This window comes from Uranotaenia lowii, chromosome 2 (assembly GCF_029784155.1).
Source record: "Uranotaenia lowii strain MFRU-FL chromosome 2, ASM2978415v1, whole genome shotgun sequence".
NCBI classification, from domain to species: domain Eukaryota; kingdom Metazoa; phylum Arthropoda; class Insecta; order Diptera; family Culicidae; genus Uranotaenia; species Uranotaenia lowii.
The window spans coordinates 9,911,824-9,933,258 of NC_073692.1; the positions used below are offsets into that span (position 1 = coordinate 9,911,824).

Genomic DNA, 21,435 nt, shown 5'->3' on the forward strand with positions numbered 1-21,435 from the left:
CAAATGATGCAAAAATTAGCTATGCTTTTTTTCGAAATATAGATACTTTGGATTTACCCGGATATTGCCCGGATGAAATGCTGGCAAGTTTATTTAAAAGTTTTTAGATAATTCTACCAATCATGATGACCTATTCAGAAAATTGCTTTTTTTTCAAATCCTCACAAATTATCTAAAAGCTATTTTGAAAACGGGAGATGTTTTCCTTTAATCTGTACCGCAAACTTCTTTCAATTACTGATTACTACCTACTCCAATTTTTTCAAATTTCGAATAAGCAAAATAAAATTTATTCCAGATGCCATGAAATCCGTGATTTATGTTTTATAATTTTGTAGGATTGATTCACATTATAAAAATAAAAAGTTTATTCAAAAAGTACTCAATTTTTTAAGCAAGTTTTAACTAAACTGCTCTTATTTGGATGTTTGAAAAACGACTTAAACGCTGCTGACGTGTTTCTATACAAAAAATGAAATTTTTTTTATGTATTGATCCCGATTCTCTAGTTTCGATTCCTTTTTTTGAATTCTAGAACTTGAATTACTTGATTAAAGTAATGTTGATTTTTTTTTTCATTTTCGGGGCTAACAAACGCATCAACACTTGAATCTCGTTCTCAAGATGTTAAAGACTTATTAAATACTTTTCATCATATTTGAAAATGTGTTAAAGGTAATTTGTTTAAATCGTAACCATTCAATCCAGTCGAGAGTCTGGTCTGGTCAAATTGAACAACTTGAATGATACTTTTTTCCTTTGTCATCAATGTTGAATCAAATGTTTTTGTTCTGAATTTTTGGTTTTTAAACCCCTTTTTCTCGACTATTATCTGTGATTTGAGCTTCTGAAAACCTTAGGAAACGAATTTTTGCAGTATTAATAGCGGGGTTCAATTTCTAAGCGTTTGATTTCAACTGAAAACAAGCCCATCAAGCATTTTTAATCTTCCTAATTACAAATTTGAAAATATCATATTATTAGTAAAATGTTCATTCACTCTGACAATATTTCCACAAAAAATACAACAAAAACTTCTTTTGTAAATTAGTCATTGTCTGTTAAAGTTAAAGTCTGAAGGATATTAACGCACGGAATCAACACTTATTTTCAATGCATTTTCTCCTATCTTTCAACCCTAGGTCCTAACGGCCAACCACATGGAACCGGTCAAGGGCTTCCTCGGGCGATACCTGCGGCGAAAACTGTTCACCATGGAGCTTCAATTCCAGCAGGCGCAACCCCAACTAGAGAAGGTCCTCCGATGGCTCCCCACAGTTTGGCAACACATCAACAGTTTCCTAGAGACGCACAACTCGAGCGATGTCACAATTGGACCTCGGTTATTCCTCTCCTGCCCTATGAACCTGCAGGACTCGCAAGTGTGGTTCACCGACGTTTGGAACTACCACCTGGCTCCGTATCTGATGGAAGCGGTTCGGGAAGGAGTCCAGCTTTATGGTCGCCGAGGTGGCAGCTGGGTCGATCCTTGTACGTTTGTGCGGGAAACCTACCCGTGGCCAGTGAGCCCCACGACGGTTCCCCAGCTGCGGCAAATCACGGCCGATGACGTCGGGCTGGAAGCGAGTGCCCCGGCCAATTCTGAGAACCAGGATCCACTGCTGAATATGCTGATGCGCCTACAGGAGGCTGCAAATTACAACGGAAATCAGGAACCGGACTCCGATTGTGCCAGTCTGGACTCGAACATGACCCACGACAGCTCGGCGGGTGCTGAGTAAGGACTAGAAAAGTTAACAGCCTAAAAAAAAGCGGCAGGAGGCAGGAGTGCGATCAAAAAAGTATTAAATCATTGATAAAATCAACATTAAAATATTCACACACATTTTCCGAGTGAATGACTCGAGACGGGGAAAACGAGCGAATGTGAGTGGTTTTTTTTAATTTATCAATTTCAAATTTTCTCGGCGCTTAAATCGTTTTGATAGTTGGTACACCAGCTCGCGTGGCCGAGTTGAGGGCAATGATTCGTGTTAATCAACGAGCGATTAATTGATGCCGATGAAATGGAACAAACAATATTGCTCCGTTCGGTCTTTTTTTTGTTGCTGTCCATAATTTTGCAAAATGGGGCGGCTGCTTGTTGCACACAATGAAAATCAATTTAATTAATTGTTTTGTTACGCAGTCGTAAATTTGACCAATCCCCAATCCTTTCCTATTTTCTTTTTTTTTTTGGAATATGGAAGGAAAATTATGACGATTGTGAGGAGGCCTCCCTCCCCCCATTTGAATGCGTTCTGTTGCGAAATTAATTGGACTTAATGAAAATATTGTTTTCGATCTATTGATGTAGTGCATATAATTTTTCATCTTGAGCTCAATGAACCGTGATGGATTTATTGATTCGTTTGATTGGAATTCGGGCAATAAAAATGGTGCAACACGAATTGAAGAGTTGTAAAGTTCGGAGTGTTTTTTTTCAAATCATTTTTTTTTTCACGAACCATCATTTTGCCCGACTTTTTGAATTTATAAAAAAGAGAGGATCACTTTGTGTACATGGATGTACCGTCTACCTATTTACTAATACCTCGAAAGGTCTTGACGAGAAAATTAAAATTATCAATCTCTAGAATCGAATGATTTTCTCTACAAAATCAGTGAAATCGAAAAAATTAATATATTAGAAAAACAAGAGCAGTTCAAAGACATATAAAATAAGAATGACAAGATAATCAAGAAAGAAGAAAATTTCAGGAAAATACAGACTATGAAAAAAATCAAGAAAATCAAAACTTCACGAAATAAATTAAAAGATCAAGATAATAAAGTCACTTAACAAAAAATAAATCAATGAAATCCGGAAATTCAAGTAGATCAAGAAATTTATAAAATCCAGAATATCATGAAAATCAAGAAATTCAAATAATAAAGAAAAAAAATAGCTTAAAATCAAAAATATCAAAAAGATCAATAAAATAAGCACGATCAAAATTCAAGCAATTATGAATTCAAGGAAGATCAAAAAAAAATCAAGAACATTAAAAAAAACAATACTAAGAAAATCAAACTAATGGAAAAAAAAACTGAAGAAAATCGAGAAGTTCAAGAAAATTTAGACACAAATAGACAAAAACTCAAAAAAATAAAGAAAACAAATAAAATCAACAAAATCAAGTAAATCAAGAAAACAAAAAATAAAGAATATTACCAAAAAAAAAAAAAAAAAACAAAAACACGAGGCAAATCAAGAAAATCGAAAGAATGAAGAGCATCAAGAAAATTAAGAAAATAAAAAATTGCTAAAAACATGAAGATCAGGAAAACCATGAACGTAAAGAAAATAAAGAAAAACAATAATATCAAGAAAATAAGAAAGATCGAAAATTTTTAGAAAATTGAAATAATAGGATATTAAAAATCAAGAAATCAGAAAATTAAAAATATCAATAAAATCAAGAAGATCAGAAAATCAACAAATTCAAAAAAAAAAATATAGAAAACCAAAAAAATTAAAAATTCAAAAATATCCGAAAAATCGAGAAAATTAAAAAAATACGAAAATCCACAAAATCAAGTTTATCAACAAAATAAAGAAAATCAAGAATATCATGAAAATGAAGAAAATCAAGAATACAAAAAAAATCAAGAAAATTGGAAAAATCAAGAGAATCAAGAAAAAAAATTCAATAAATAAGAAAAAAAAAAGAAAAACTTAAGGAAATCAAGAAATTTGGAAAAATCATGAAATTCAAAGAAGCCAAGAATATTAAAAAAATCTAAATCTGGAAAATCAAGAATATTAAGGAAATCAAGAAAACATAAACATTCAAAACTATCCAAAAAATCAGGAAAATCGAGATAAACAATCAAGAAAATTTTGGAATCAAGAAATTCAAAAAAATTAGGAAAAACGAAGAAAAAAGGTTACTAAGAAAAACATGAAAATAAAGAAACTTAAAACAGGAAGAAATGAAAATAAAGGAAATCAAGAAAAGTAAAGATTAAAGTGTCCGAGTAATAAGAAAAAAAGTCAATCTAGAAAATCAAGAACACGAAGAAAATAAGAAAATCAAGAACAGCAAGAGAATATAAAAAAATTGAAAATAGGAATGAGATAAATAAAAAAAAAATAGAGAAATAAGGAAATCAAAAAGTTGAAAAATCAAAATATCAACAACATGAGAAAAAAAAGAAAATAATGGAAATCAAGAAAACTTATACATTCAAAAATATCAGAAAAATTAAAAAAAAAAATCTAGAAAATCTACAAAATCAAGAAAATAATTGAAGTCATGAAAATGACAAAAAAAATTACGATAATCGAGCAAGTTAAGAAATTCAAGGAAATAAAGAAAATAAAAAAAAAAATCAAGAAAATCAAACATAAAAAATAAACAAAACCAAAAATACAGGAAATAAATAATTTCAAGAAAATTTAAAAAGCACGAAAATCAATAAAAACATGAAAATCAATAAAATCAAGAGAGTCGAAAAAACAAGAAAAAAAATTTAAAATATGAATAAAATATAGAAAAAATGGGGAAAATTGAAAAAAAAACAGGAATGTCAAGAAAATTAAAAACAAACATCAAGAAAATCAAAAAGATCAGAAAAATCAAGTTAATCAAAAAATTCAAGAAAATTAAGAAATACATAGAAAATATGAAAATTAAAGATTAAAAAATATCCAAAAATTTGAGAAAATTTAGAAACCAAGACAATCAACCAAATCAATAAATCAAGAAAACAAAGAAAGAATCAAGAATATCACAAAAATCAAGAAAATCGAAAAATTTAAGAAAATCGAGAAAATAAAAACTATGAAAAATCAAGATAAAAAAAAATCAAGAAATTCCAGGGGATCAAGAAAATTCAATAATCAAAATATTAAAAAAAAATCAGGATAATAAAAATAATATAGAAAATCATATAGATCAAGAAAATTTATGCATTAAAAAATATCCGCAAAATTGAAAAATCATGAAAATCAAGAAAATAAAAAACCATGACAATTAACAAAATTGAGGAAGTAAAAAAAAAACTTAATCAATCAGAAAAAATAAAAAAAAAATGAAGAAGATCAGCAGAATCCAGAAAATCAAGTAAATCTAGAAAATCAAGAATATCAAGGAAGTTAAGAAAACAAGAAAAATTTGAATAGCAAAAAAATAAAATAAAACAAAGAAAATCCAGAAAATAAGATAAATTAAAAATATTTAAGAAAACTAAGAAATTCAAGGAAATATAAAATATTAGAAAAATCAAGAAAATCAAGAAAATCAAGAAAATCAAGAAAATCAAGAAAATCAAGAAAATCGAGAAAATCAAGAAAATCAAGAAAATCAAGAAAACAAGAAAATCAAGAAAATCAAGAAAATCAAGAAAATCAAGAAAATCAAGAAAATCAAGAAAATCAAGAAAATCAAAAAAATCAAGAAAATCAAGAAAATCAAGAAAATCAAAAAAATCAAGTAAATCAAGAAAATCAAGAAAATCAAGAAAACCAAGAAAATCGAGAAAATCAAGAAAATCAAGAAAATCAAGAAAATCAAGAAAATCAAGAAAATCAAGAAAATCAAGAAAATCAAGAAAATCAAGAAAATCAAGAAAATCAAGAAAATCAAGAAAATCAAGAAAATCAAGAAAATCAAGAAAATCAAGAAAATCAAGAAAATCAAGAAAATCAAGAAAATCAAAAAAATCAAGAAAATCCAGAAAATCAAAAAAATCAAGAAAATCAAGAAAATCAAGAAAATCAAGAAAATCAAGAAAATCAAGAAAATCAAGAAAATCAAGAAAATCAAGAAAATCAAGAAAATCAAGAAAATCAAGAAAATCAAGAAAATCAAGAAAATCAAGAAAATCAAGAAAATCAAGAAAATCAAGAAAATCAAGAAAATCAAGAAAATCAAGAAAATCAAAAAAATCAAGAAAATCCAGAAAATCAAAAAAATCAAGAAAATCAAGAAAATCAAGAAAATCAAGAAAATCAAGAAAATCAAGAAAATCAAGAAAATCAAGAAAATCAAGAAAATCAATAAAAAAAAGAAAATTACGAAAATCAAGAAAATTAAGAAAATCAACAAAATCAAGAAAATCGAGAATATCAAGAAAATCAGGAAAATCAAGAAAATCAATAATAAAGAAAATTAAGAAAGTCAAGTAAATCGAGAAAAACAAGGTTATCAAGAAAATCAAGAGAATCAAAAGAATCAAGAAAATTAAGAAAATCGAGAAAATCAAAAAAATCAGGAAAATCAAGAAAATCAAGAAAATCAATAAAAAAAAGAAAATTAAGAAAGTCAAGTAAATCGAGAAAACCAGAAATGAACAACAAAAAAACAAGAAAGTCAAGAAAGAAATTTTCATTGCGGGATGAATAGAAAACAAAAAAACGTAAGAAATTCAAGACAAAAAGCAAATCTTTTAAATCAAAGGTACACAAAAATTAAAAAATCAAAAACTATTGAAAAATGATTAAAATAAAAAAAAAATACATAAAGGAGATAAAGAAAATCAAGAAATAAAAACAGAAATTCAACAAAAATCCAAAAAACAATGAAAATAAAAAAAAAATTAGAAAACAAAAAAAAATCATTCCAACAGAGAAAATTAATGGAATCGAAAAAAATTGAAAAGTCAGTTTGACCATATAATTCAAATTGAAGAAAATGTCAAAAATATCTAAAAAAAACGGAAACTACGAAATAAAAACATTATAAAATTTTAAAAATATAAAGAATACCAAAAATTTCAGAAGAATCAGAGGATTGAGTGAATGAATAGAAAATTTTAAAAACTAAGAATATCAAAAATATGCAAAAAATCTAGACGAATAAAAAACAAAAGAATCGTAAAAATGTTGAAAATCAATAAAATCATGAAATTTGCAATTAAGAAAATAGAACCATCAAGAAAGTCAACACAATTCATTCCATGCAGAAAAAAACGAAATCAATAAAATTGAAAAAATCAAGAAAATAAAGAGGTCTATAATAGTTACAATTTATTTAGTAAAATTATCCGATACAGCGATTTTTTTTTTCAACGACAACTTTTGCTATTCTTTAAAAGCGACTTGCTGTTAGTGAATCAATCAAAATCCATGATATCAAAAGTTTTGAAGCATTTTTCAGTGATGCTTGATTATAAATCTGTTTTTGTTTTTGATTAAGCTTTGTATGTTAATCTGCTTTATTTTGTTCGACATGTTTTCTTTGGATTCTTCAAACGACGTACAACTGAAAAATGATACAAGAGATTGATATTTAAATTAAAACTTTCGTTTATATTTTGTTTTTTTAAGAGATAAAACGTTTAATTTTTTTTTAATCATTACGAAAATAAACCAAACCATTTTTCTTTCTCGTTAGATTTTTTTAGCTCTGTAGCTACTAAATTTTTCTAATCTCGTCGAGATCTTTCAACCTTTTAATGTACATCCAAGTACACAAAGAGAACCCAGTTTCATAGATTTTTGCCCGGCCTCCTTTGATTAGAATTTAAACTTTAAATTTTCCCCTTCTTGAGAAGTGACCCAAAAACAATAATAACCTTCAAAAGAAGGAAAATACAATAAAGTCAAAAAACCATTTTCATAAAGAAAAAAAAGATACAATAACATCATGAAAAGGATACAAGTTATCGGTTTCAAGTTGTGGAACTTGAAAACGATGAAACAAAAACTCGAACTGATCGTTTATAAACATGTGTAGGTTCTGTATAGCGAAAAATATATATTTTCGATGTATAAAGTAGAAAAAATAATAAAATCAACACTTGTTAGACTGTAAATATACACATTGAAAAACACAAACACACCAATCGGAATAATAACAACAGATATGAGAAGAAGAGAAAGTAAACGGTCTCGAAGAAGAGTAACAAAATATACTAATATTTAGCTAGGTATCAAATATCAATCGAAGAATGGATTAAAAAACCCTTCAAGTTATGCTTAATGAATTAAGAAATAGGTAAAAAACATTTATCAACACCCATCAACAAACTTGATCTTAACTTGTGCTACGTAATTTGTAGATTGTCTTTTCGTTCCAATTTGAGACTTTGTTCCGCGCAGTGTAAGTAAAAAAAAGTATTGCTTCCAAAGCTTAAATGTTTGAACGCCACGTTTTGCTTACCTAAAACCTACTTTCAAACTTCTACAGATTTATTCAAAACATCAGCTTGTATTAACACCCAGAATCTACCAATTTATACACGCGTATCTCATTGTGACTCTATTGTTGTACACAATTGAATCTGTTTTCCATCGAGTTTATTGATGGCAAAACGAATAAAACTCTCTAAAACTTTTGTATTTTTTTCTGTGTCGTAACCAAAACCACAAGCAGATTAAATTTTTCCAAAGAATCGACGTCTTTATACCCTTCCAAAATCACAACCCTTTAGCTAGCAACGCAAATTTTCACATTCTCAATCACGTTGTATCATTGTGGCCATTAACTCTCATTAATAGGTACATAAACTCTACGGAACGGAATCAAGCCTACATTCGAACTTTCAAAATGGCTAAATTGCCTTAACTATATACACAACTAACGTTTTTGAAGACGACCCAAAAGACAAACCAAAAAAATAAAAAGCTCACAGATTCGGACCGAAGCCAATCAACAAGAACTTCCGAAAAGAAAAATCTTATTCCGTACTAACGCCAATCTATTCTAGAGAAAAAGAGAGAGAAAACAAAACTCACATCACATAGCCAATATTCTATTGCTATATAGTACTAATCTTTGCAACAACCACAAATAAATACAAAAAAAAAAAACGGAAACTGAAACAATATAAATATACACACAACAACAATATTTGAAGGGAAAAACCGGCTAGGATAAAAACGAACAGAGGCGTCGCGCAGATTTTTGTTTGGCTTTACAAGGGGACCATTTTTTGGTCCCACCGGAAAGGGAACCTAGTACTCAAATTTAAGAAACACTAGAAACAACTTTATAGCTGAGAGAAGAAAAATAAGAGAAAAGAAAAACGAGAATCCAAACCTATATTATGATTATTACTATTATTATTATGACTGTATTGCTATTACTATACAACAAATCAAACAGAAAACAGTTTCGCTAAACACAAACAAACAAACAAAAAAAAACATAACCGTGTTACACTGTAAAAAAAAACTCGGCGAAAGTCGGTAAAACACTCGGTCTTTTGCTGAACTACAGTCACTTTTTTGTCGGTGTCAGAAAGGACTAAGCGAAGAAAAAAATAACAAAAAAATGGAAATAAAAGCAGCCAACGTGGAACGTGATCTAATTTATTTGAAAACAAAATCAAAACAGTGTGATTTTCGAGTTGCTTATTTCATCCGAAAGCCATGTTATTTTGAAAGCTGACTATTTTGAAAGAAAATCATGAATTGTTTTAAGATATGTTTTCTATGAAGGTCCAGCGGCACGCTTTGAAATTCGTCTTCTGGTTTTCAATTGTTTTTTTTTTTCGGTTTACAGTGGCAATTGTTGCATTTAATAGATTTGAGCGTATTTTCATGCCGGAAAAACACCCACAGGGTCTTGATTTGTGTTCAAATGAATGAGACTCATTCGCGTGTTCTTCTGATTTTCAATGCTCCCGAAACACAAAATGATCTCCTGAAAACGATCGGCCTACTTTGGCTTCCAATTCGAACCCGGCTCTAGAGTAGTGTTAGTTTATATGTAGAAAGGAGAGTTGTTGGTCTAATGGAGAAGCTTGGTGTTTTACTGCAAATGAACGACGGGTCATAGTTGCTTGATGGCTCTAATTCTAAAGTCTCCCATTTGATTTGTGAAATGATCTTATTTGGAAATAATACGCTTTAGTATTTATGTTATTGCTAAGGTAGGTCTAAATTATTTGTGCGATAAATTTCAGAAAAGATCATGATCTTATACGTACCCAAGGATTTGTTTGGGTCAGAGATGATGAGAATCTTTATCAATTTGGTCAACATGATTAAAATGTGTATAGGACTGAGTGAATTGAGGATCATTTTTTAATTATTCAAACCCTGGGGTCTTTGTGTTTGTTCGATTCTCATACATGATTTTTTGCAGAATATTTATGTAATTAAGTTCCAATGTATTCCCACGATTAAGTTGTTAAAAAATTCTTCCGGAACTAAATTGGAGGACCAGTAACTGTGTTCAAAAACAACAAAGAAAGTAGAAAAAGTGATAAAATTGCTTAAGCCAAGTGCATTGTACGACCAAATTTACCAATCTGTAACGTACAATATTCATATATTAAGAGCATCTGCAACGGTACAGGCCTTTATCACGACGAGCCATGGTAATCTCGGTAAAGTTTGTGGAAGACAAAGTGAATGGATGTCGGATGAAACCTGTAGGATGATCGATGATCGGAGGAAGGCGAAAATCGGAATTCAGTAGGCATGTACCGGGTCAGCCAAAGCAGCCGCCCGAGCATTTTGAACAACTCTTCCGAGTCACGAATAGGGACGGCCTAGAGAACCCGCAGTAAGTTGCATTAATGGTGTCAACTCAGAAGCGCCCTCGCTGGCTGAAATAGAAGCGGAAATCAAAGGCATGAAGCCCAACGAAGCGCCTGGAATCGATTGCACCCCTGCTGAAATGCTGAAAGCCAACCTTGTCTTGTCAGCACAAATGTTGCACCGAATGGTTGCCGGATACTGCAACATTCCCGGCCAACTGGATGCAGAGTATCCTCGTAAAGGCCCCGAAGGAAGGGACCTGACCGAGTGCGGTAACTGGCGTGGCATAACGTTGATCTGTACAACCCTCAAAGTACTCTGCAAAGTGATCCCGAACACCATCCAACAGAAAATCGACGCTACACACCGACGGCATCAAATTGGATTCCGATCCGGATGATCATGTGTGGACCACATCACAACGCTACGGATCATACTGGAACAAATCAACGAATTCCAGGACTTTCTTCTGCTGGTGTTCGTCGATTTCAAGAAAGCATTTGACCAACTGCACCACGAAAACATTTGGGCTGCTCTAAGACGACGAGGGGTCCCAGAGAAATGAGTCCATCTTATCGAAGCACAGTACAAGGCATTTTCTGACTGGATCGATCTACTTACTGTGCACCGAACCAAGAATTGCCGTGGAATCCTTCAACAATGGAGCAACTGAACGACCTTGACCAGCCAGATGATATTGTTTTGCTCGCCCAAACACAACAAGACTTGCAGAGCAAACTCGACGACTTCACGTGAGTCTTTACTGGGACCAAGTGAAGATGCTGGCTCCGGATTATTTATTTATTCATTTATTTTATTTTATTTTATAAAAACTATATACACATGAGCGGACATGAGCTAAATGCGCATATTTATGATTTTAGCTATGTTTCATTAACACTTGCAATATTTTGATATTATTTAATTGAAAACGGTAGAAACGGATGTTAAGCATACGTCAAGGCGGTGAAATTTTTTACATCACTAGTTCTTTTGCATGAAACATAGTTAGGTCTGCCATATGACCATATTTCATGGTAATATTATGTTCATATCGTATTTTTTCGCAGATCAGTATGAAGTTCTTCTTTTTTCGCTGCAAGAACGTGATTAGAGCGTAGATTTTATGTTTAAATAATAAAAAGTAAAAAATGTATAAGACTTATCTATTTTTCTTAATATAGGCATTTAACCTTGAAAAAATTGTGTGTGTGCGGATCTCGATCGTTTGCCAATTTGATGACTCCTAAAAGTTTCAATTAAACAAGCTGTAAAACTTAGGCAAAATTCTGGATCTACTGGAAACCAGACTAGCGTTTTGGAAGTGCTCATATTGTAACAAATCGTTGTGTCAATTACGGTCGGAAATCGAAGAAAATCCTAAATTTAATTGGCCTGCCAACCTCTTGCTGTATCCAACGTGGGTTAAATTAACAAATGGATTCACCTACACTACAATTCAACAAAAAACATCGAAACGCCGGTCCAAAATCTGTCCCGGCTACAATGGCTGAAGGAATCCGCAAAATTGTTCCGGAAGTAGCCAAGGAATCTATGGTAGCCGTAACGGACTTTACATCATCCATCCAAAGTCTGTTGAAGGAACTTCGTCAAGATCTAATGGAATTGAAACATTACCAAAGTACATTTGCCAATCAAATCTCGAGTCTGAAGAACCAAGCGGAACACACACGTAATACTATAGAAACAAATACTACAAACGTCGAAGAACTTCTCAAAACCAGCACTATTTTTGAGGAGAGTTTTTCTGCAGTCACTCGCAAATTAAATCACCTCGAGCAGATGAACATCGACCGCGACATAATCATCTCCAATGTGCAACCTATCATCGGCCCGGAGAACACCGTGAACGTCGTCAAGGAACTCGCTGAGAGATACCATCTGCCGCTTGATGCTGAGAGCATCTCACTCTGTACCCGGATGAAAGGGAAAAACTCCAACGGAATCGCTCCGATACTGGTCCGTTTTAATGATGCAACTATGAAGGAAAGTTTCATCAGCGCCTCACGGAAAACTAAAATCTTCAACAAACCGAACATTCTCACTCCTCATCACTCTCAAGCACTCACTACTCATAACATAGTCTACTACTCAACGACTAGAAAATCCCAAACCAAAACAAAATCTTCCAAAACACCCTCTTCCCCTTTCCTCCCCACGCTACCTTCCCAAAACCCGAATGCTACTGCTTTTGCCGTTGTTGTTGCTGCTGCTGTTGCTGTCGTTTGTTCCAAAACATTTTCTAATTTTAAACGCATCCCAACAAAACTAAAACTTAATTAGTATGGCTGATCTGGAACAAATAGCCAGCGACATAGTTACATACGGGAAAAACGTAAATAATATATTGCCAAATGCCCTCAATATTATTTATATGAACATTCGAAGTTGCAGGCATAAACTGGACAACTTCGAATGTATGCTGGCTTCACTTAATAAGAAGGTCGATATTATCGTATTTGTCGAAACATGGTTATATCAAAATGAACTTTTCGACATAACTGGCTACGATTCTTATCATTGTACAAGACCTGAAACTCGAGGAGGTGGAGTTTCTATATTTATCAGTGAAAATATTACCTCGCATGTTCTTTACAGTGCACACAGAGATGAATCTGATTTTTTGCTGGTAGCTTTACCAGAATACTCGTTTAATATCTCTGCAATTTATAATCCTGGAAGAAATTTTTCAAATTTTCTGGTTAATTTCGATGCACTTTTATCAAAGTTTTCCAAAACTATTATTTTCGGTGATTTCAACATAAATCTTCTGAATAGGAAAGATAGTCTAACGGTTACATATCGTAGTACTGTTGAAGGAAATGGCTATGTAATTTTGAATCGTCTTAACACTAATTATGCCACACGGCTCTCGAACTCTGTTGCAACTTTTATAGATCACGTGATTACGGATCTTAACAGACTACTACTTTCAACTTAACGTTATTGGAAAGTGACCCAGATCTATCTGACCACAAAACCTTAGTGATTTCGGTAAAAAATGTTTCTAAACATCAATCTCGAGAAGCTTTTAAAACAGTGTTACAGTATAAGCAGATCTCAGAGAGAAATCTTAATGTTGATCATGTAACGAACTTTCATGACTTTGTACAACACTATAAAACAGTTATTCTGGAAAACACAAAAACCTTACCGATTCGAAAAACGCAAAAAAATAGAAAGCCTTACATTAACGCTGAATTACTTAAACTTATAGCTAGAAATCGAAAATTGTACCACGCTTCTAGGCAAAATCCTATGTATGTATCGGAATACAAAAAACTAAGGAATGATTCAGAAATAAATCCAAATTGTTGAAAAAGCAACATTTCGATAACCTAATTGCGGATAGTCTACAAAACCCTAAAAAATTATGGAAAAATATAAATCAGATCGTTTTCAACAAAAATAACTCTCATAACTCATCTATTGCTATTAAAGTAGATGGTGTTTTATCAACTGATGAAAAGGCCATCGCAAGGCAATTTAATAATTTCTTTATTAATGTGAGTGAATCCATTATTTCTGATTGGTTGGAACCTGTAATGGATTTTCAAACTTCTGAATCAGAGTTTTCCTTCCGTGCGACTTCGACAAATTATCTTTCTGACATTATTGATAATCTCAAAAATAATTCTGCTACTGGTACCGATGGTATATCAACGAAATTTTTAAAGAAATACAAAACCCATTACATCGATAAATACACAGAACTTGTTAATGAGAGCATAAGATCGAATTCGTTTCCAGACGTTTTGAAATGCGTTAAAGTTACCCCGATCTTTAAAAGTGGTGATAAAACGTTTATAACAAATTACAGACCAATTTCTGTCCTCAACAGTCTTTCTAAACCATTCGAAAGGCTATTGTTTGATCAAATAGAACAACATTGCACTCAACAAAATCTTATTAATGCCAATCAATTTGGTTTCGTTCCTAAATCCAACACGCTTAGTGCGTGCGCTAGTCTTATTAGGACAATCTCAGAGAGTCTTGCCGAAAAAAAGACTGTGGCTTGTTTGTTCATTGATATTCGAAAAGCTTTCGATTGTGTGAGTCACAAGATTTTAGTAGAAAAACTTAAATTGTTCGGGTTATCAAAAAATGCAATAGAACTCATTAAATCTTATCTGTCCAACAGACAGCAAATCGTTAAAATTAATTCCAATGAAAGTAACAGAATGCAAATAAAATTCGGTATACCTCAAGGATCTATTTTGGGGCCCTTGCTGTTCATTATATACATAAATGATATTTTCGAAAATCCTTTAAAAGGTAAATTGCAGCTCTTTGCAGATGATGCAACCCTGTTATACACAGTAGAAAATATCGACATGCTAAAAGAGTACATTCTGCACGACATCAACATACTGTGATATCTTTCTTTCGCCAAAATCATATGACGCTGAATTTACAAAAAACTAACTTTATTTTTTTCAACCTACATAAGCAATCTGAAAAGGTTCAAATTTCACTGAATGAAATAGTAATCGAACAAGTATCTAAAGTAAAATATCTAGGATTGTTAATTGATGAAAATCTGCGATGGAATGAACATATTCTTCAAATAAGCTCTAAAGTTTCCTCTTTCATCTTTGCCCTTAAGAAAATACGGTTACTCATCTCTGAAAAAATAGCTTGGAATGTTTATTATGCTTATATACACCCGCACTTTGCGTATATGAATAGCATATGGGGAAGTGCAGCTTCTGTTCACCTTAAACCTCTTCTTTCACTGAAAAATCGAGCGTTAAAAATTATCAAAAAGCTTCCGATACTTTTCCCGTCAATTCAACTTTATTCTGTTGAAGTGCTTCCATTATACACTTTAAATAAGTTGGAAAATTGTATCCTTATATATAAAATCCTAAACAATTTGATAAAAACTAACATAACACCGACTTTTATATCGGAAATTCACTCCTATAATACAAGAAGTAATGTAAATTCAAACTTTTATATTGCTAGAAGGAGAACAACGGTTGCTTCTAATAGTTTCTTGAACAAAGGTCTAAACTTGTTCAATTCTTTATCACCTCATTTAAAAAGCATCACAAGTTTTCCGCTTTTCAAAACCAACCTGAAAAGGTACCTTTTTTATGAAATTCACCCTAGTATCACCTACCCACCTTGACGAAATCATACTGTACATAGCTGGTATGACTAGTCGGGGGGTATGGAGTTACTAGGCTTCTCCAAAACTCATTTAAAACGCCTAGCCCTCCCAAGAAATATGTTATCCACCAAAGCAACGCGAATGCAAGCGCGGTAAACCTTGCTAAAATATGGACTCTTGGGAGATTTGGAAACAGGAAATGGTTTCCTAGCTACGCACAACCTGGTGTGGGACATTTGAAAGCCTCTGCCTTTATCCTACCTTTTCCTTTCCCTTTACCCTTCCCTTCACCAATCCCATAATCCTTTCCCTTCATTATCCCTTTTTTTGAGTAGTAGTCCACAACGTGTAGTAACGTAAGATAGATTAAGTTGCTTAGAATACGTACACATACATTTTTAACTTAATACGAACTGAGTAGCCGACCACAGTTTTCGAACTTATACGGTTAAAATGAGCTAAATAAAGAAAAAAAAAAACCTGCCTTGATATGGGCATTCAGAACCTGTCTCTTATTCCAATATCTGATCATTTACAACTTTGCCAAAAGCTTCAACTTGTAGAATTTCCGATTTCCAGATAAATAAGAAAAAAACCATTAAAATTTTTGTTCACAGAATGTGTACGCACGATAATTAAAGTTCAATATATTAGGTATAACAAAACTGGCAAAAATCTTGTTTGAACTTTTAAATTTTACCGACTTTATATAACAATTTAATTTTTTCATGCCATGTGTTAAAAGCGTATTACCCTCAAACTGCACTGGTTAGATATGATTAATCTCCAGCCATATCGTCAATCGGCTGTATGCGCATTTTACCCAATATGCGCATTTAGGAACGCTTCCCCCTACTGGTGTGTTGATTTTTTCCCGGAAATATTCAACTCCACATTCCCGGTCCACTGCAGAGTAAACGCCTGGCTAGGACCATCCACGTCGAGTTGATTGTCTACGTATTCTCTGAGGAGGGTGTGAGAAGAACCCTCATCGGATGCAGGCGAAGATAAGTTGAGAGCGACTCTTTCCGTAGGAAACAACCGGGACCACTCTGAAAAGTGCCCCGGTAAATTCTTCCGAAGACACGTGTCTGCCGAAAAAACTGGTTGTTGTTGTTAGAAGAATGCAGAAGTGTTTGGTGTTTATGACGACATCCTCGAATTCCGCATCCTGTCCAGGACTGGCAAGGCCACTTACCGTAACTATTCGTCAAGTTCGGCAGAGTTTTCTGAGCTGGACAAATTTCAAGCGGTCGTCCACGTTGGCTGCATTGGATTGTGGGCACTCCGCCACCCATTGTCCCTCTCGCCGCAATGAAACAAGGTTTATCTGGTTAGCGAGATATAATCCTGTTCCTTTCGGCTGGCTTACGCTTGTCCAAGTCCGGTTGAGTGTTTTCAAAGGTCGGTGCTTTGAAGGAGACTACTGGCCATGGTCATTAGTATGGACATAAAAGACCCAACGTTTCTAGCGTAACAGATTGTTGCTGACATTGGAACGCAGCCCACTTCATTTGCCATGGGACCGGCAGGTTTCGACTAACTCCTGCATGTGCATCAGATTCATCAGCAATTTTGTAGTGTAAGTGCACAAGCGGCGCTGGCTGGAGTCCAGGCTGGCCAAAAAGCATTCGTAAGGTGGATATTACAAGCGGCACGTCCGCGGAAAGATACAGTCGACTTTTAACAAACTCGTTAGCTAAGCGAAGGCATATTTTCCATATCAGTATACCCGCAGTCAGAAGTCGATTATTCAAATTGACTGATGTAGATTGGCCACTTTTCCGGCTATCCGTCAAAAGTAGGATGGATGGGCTACGGATATGGACGAGACCTGGAGGCCGATGTTATGTGTGGATTTTAGGGGATTCCAGGAGCCCATGAAAAGAAGACCTGGTTCGGTTAAACTGCAATACACTGATGACTCTAACAGTTACTCTTATTGTCTTACATAACGATCTTCTTTCACGTGGGTTCTACCCAATTCATCGAATAGACGACGAAAAGTAGTCACAACAGCCGATATCCGAATGAGGTATTTCCTGCCTTCACGATTTTTATTTGTCCTACCAGCTCTGAACTTTCAATCTTGAATCGCGACTGAAACGAACCACGGATCCCAATCTGGAAATTGTTTATTTGTTAGAATAGATCATTGGTTTATATATGAGTTTTTTTGGTGCATTTTTTGGTGCAAACTACAAGTGAAATCGAAATGAATTGGCTATGTATACCACGCTTGATCCGTTGCCAATAAGTAAGTCACTTTTTAGTTGTTTATAAGCAACTAATTATCAAAATAAGTAGGTACTTTCAGTATATGCCGATTAGATACATAAATGGTGAATATAATGCAAAGTTTAAATGAACTGCCGTAGGTGATTTGGTTTACAACTTTTAAAATAATAAAGGGTCAATCGAAAGAAACACGTGCTATGTTGGAATAGTCTGAGTCGATTTGGGGTCATTTTTGAATTTATCAAACCCTGGAGTCTAAAAAGCTTCGTTTTGGTCCAAAACTCATCCATGATTCCTCCAGAATTTTTAAATTAAACGTTGACAAGAGTTAATTTGAACGGAAAATTTTGTTTAAGAAATTCATAAATTGACACAAAAACCTCTCGGGCTCGGATTTTTTGAAATGGCTAAGGTTTGTAGGCATTAAAATATAAAAAAATAAAATATTTTGCACATATTGATATCCAAATAAAAATTAACTAAAAATGATTCCGCTTTTCCTTTAGTAAGTCGATTAAGGATCATCTTTGAGTTTATCAAAACCTGGTTGTATAAAAACTTTCGTTCTAGTTCACAACTCATCCATCATTTTTTGCAGAATTTTTAATTAACGCTCACATGAGTTATTTTGACTTTTTGGCTTGTATGAAAAAATGGAATACTCAACATAATTGTTGTTTTCTCTCCATTTTATGAAGCGTGCGGTGGCTCTAAAAACCTTCATTCGATTTCCCGAAAAACATAATCACACAAATCAATTTTCACTTTGTATTAAATTTGAATACCATACATGCATTTTTCTGAAAAATTTGAAATCTGTTAGGTTAATGTTAGTAAATCAGCTATAACTCCATTTTCCGATGCGTGCGAAGGCTCAAATAGCCTTCGTTCGATACCTTGGAAAAAGTCACACTAGATAGTACTCATTAATTCCATAATTTTCCAGTGCGAACAAGCTTTTTACTGAATTAATTGAAAAATAATGGGAAATGGAGGGTAAAACAGCCCTAACTCCAGTTAAACGATGCTTGCGGTAGCTGAAAAAGCCTTCGGTTGATTTCTCGAAAAAAAAAAACACAAAAGATAAGTCTCATTTAGTTAAAAAAAAGTAAAGTCTGAACTTGTTTTCATTCTGAATTGATTGCAAAATGTAGGAGAACAGTGGGTAGACACAGCCATAGCTACATTTTGCAAAGCGTACAGTGGCTTAAACAGCCTTTATTCGATTTTTAAGAAAAAAAAAATTACATAAGATAGGTCTTATTTGGTACAAAATTTTCAAATCCGAACTTTCTATTTTGATAATTAATTGAAAAATAAAGGGAAATTGAGGGTAAAAAGAGCCCTAGCATTTTTTTTTCCAAAACATGCGGTGACACAAACAGCCTTTATCTGATTTCTCGAAAAAAGTTGCACGAGATAGGTCTATTTTTCTCTTCAAAATATTTTTGTCCAAAGATGCCGTTCAAATATTACGTAACGCAATTTTCGGTCATTTACAACCCCCCCCCCCCCACCCCCTACGTAACACATTTGTCTCAACTCTTATACCCCCTCTCCCCCCCCCCCTTAACGCGTTACGTAATATTTGAATGGCCCCAAATCAGTGTTTTTCTAGATTGTTCCTTTCGTAAGCTTGTGCGGCTTTTGAAACTGTGTTTTATCGATTCTCCAGACATTTTTAATAAACAAAAGTTTTTTTTTCATTTGGTTCATGTAAAAGGGAAGATATTGAATTTCTTCGTGGTTTATACACTTTTTCCCCCACTGTGCATTGCATTATTATTGATTTTTTTTCTGTAAAACTAATGTCTTCTTTTCGTCAACACTTTGGCCATCCCGAACAGTGAACTGAAATACTGGACTCCCAAAAGCGTTTTGTTAACAAACTTGCAATAGGATTCGTCGTCCATGAGAACGTTCACCGGTTTTCCAGACAGAAATTGATCAAAAAAGCTTGCAGCTTATTTTTGACTTCATTCCTGCTTCTTATATGTCTGTAGACCTAATCTTTCCTTGGCACAAAGGGCGTTGAAGAGAGGGGAACTCACGTTTTTGGACATATCCCGAAATGAGGCAGGCAGTCTTCCCACTGACGGTAGCACGCATGACTTTCCGGTCCTAAGTTTTGTTTACGGGATCCAACTCCGCCCAGATTTTTTTGTCCTCGAAGCTGCTTTCCAATGCGTACTTCTTTCATATTCCCCAACTGACTCAGCGACCCATTTGACACGATTTGTGTACAATATTTTTGCGCTTTTTCGGTAAAAATGCTTCACATTTTCACGACAATTATAAACACTGGAGCTCCCGATACTCTGAAAGTTGAACTGTAAACAAAAATGCACAGAAATCTGCTGTTTGAATGTTATCTGGAATGATCAAGGTTGTTAGTTGTAACAAAACCGTGCTTAGACATAATGAGACACTGTATATTGAAATATTGGAATTCTGCTTGAAAAAATTCCTCATAGTCTGAATCAAAGCAATCGAAAGATTCCTTTTAATTCAACCACGGTAACCGTGGTACCGTGGTTGAATTAAAAGGAATCTTTCGATTGCTTTGATTCAGTTGAATCATTCAACCAAGTAGGCTCATACCACAACAGAGTCCTCATATTCCTTAACACTTATTTTGAATGATATGTGCTCACGTAAGAACTTTTATTAGACACAAAACACACGACGTATTACAGGACACGACACTTAAAGTTCTTACTTAATGAAAAAAGGGTTAAAAATTACCTTGTTTGTCGACCGGTTTCGGGCTCGATGACTCGATGTCGCCCATCTATAGGACGATGTCTGACTGATTACTTGCTTACGAGTCCTATAGATGGGCAAGATCGAGCCCGAAACCGGTCGACAAAAAAGATAATTTTAAACCCTTTTTCCGTTAAGTAAGAACGTTAAGTGTCGTGTCCTGTTATACCTCGTGTGTCAATCATCTTTACTTGTTTACCAATTTTAGCTCACTGTTAGTTTCTCTAGGAATCCTTAAACGATTTAGGGGAAAAGTTCATATAACGCCCCATGTGGCTAATACGCGCCACTCTTGTTCTGAAGAATCTGAAACATTTTAAGCCTGCAAAATATTACCAATTTGTTTTAAATGCTGTGATTGGTCATGGCAAGTATGAATTTTTCCTTAAAATGCCCCTGTGTCGTGATAATTTCACAATTTAGGTTTTTCTTCATTTCGATCTAAATTTTAAAACACTTTTAATAAGGTGTCACCAAGCAGAGAAACACGAATAAGACAATATTTTCTGACACATCGATAGAGGAGAATCTAAATTATGGTTTTATGCTAAAAAATCATACTGAACTCGCTAAGGTATGCTTTTCATGGGTATGTTCTATCACGGCCCATGCGCTCTTTATAACGCGCCAATCGTAGTAGGCTGAAAATAGCATTGATTTTTCAAAAAGGCCAATTTTCATTGAAAATGAACAAAAAGTCTAAAACCATATTTTGAGCGTTAATTCAGCCCAAAAAACCTATTTTTCATTTTTTGTTAAATTTCTATTAGTCCATTTTGATTTTCTTTTCAGTCAAAGTGTCTGTAAGTATTGGTGTGTTTTCGGTCTTCGGCTGCTCTCGGGTGTGTTCGGCTGCTAGGCG

General features: G+C 33.6%; 2 protein-coding genes across 2 annotated transcripts in view; both read left to right on the top strand.

The window, feature by feature from the left end:
- LOC129741048 (protein sickie-like) overlaps nt 1–5,074 on the top strand; it is a 121,668-nt gene extending 116,594 nt beyond the window's left edge. Inside the window, exon 9 of the mRNA XM_055732747.1 lies at nt 1,143–5,074. Within this exon, the coding sequence (XP_055588722.1) occupies nt 1,143–1,742 (600 nt within the window). The 3' untranslated portion in view covers nt 1,743–5,074. The remainder of the gene's footprint in view (nt 1–1,142) is intronic.
- A 6,867-nt stretch (nt 5,075–11,941) lies between these two features.
- Nucleotides 11,942–21,435, top strand: part of LOC129741049 (serine/threonine-protein kinase Tor) — a 41,505-nt gene continuing 32,011 nt past the window's right edge. The window contains exon 1 of the mRNA XM_055732748.1: nt 11,942–12,679. Within this exon, the coding sequence (XP_055588723.1) occupies nt 11,942–12,679 (738 nt within the window). The remainder of the gene's footprint in view (nt 12,680–21,435) is intronic.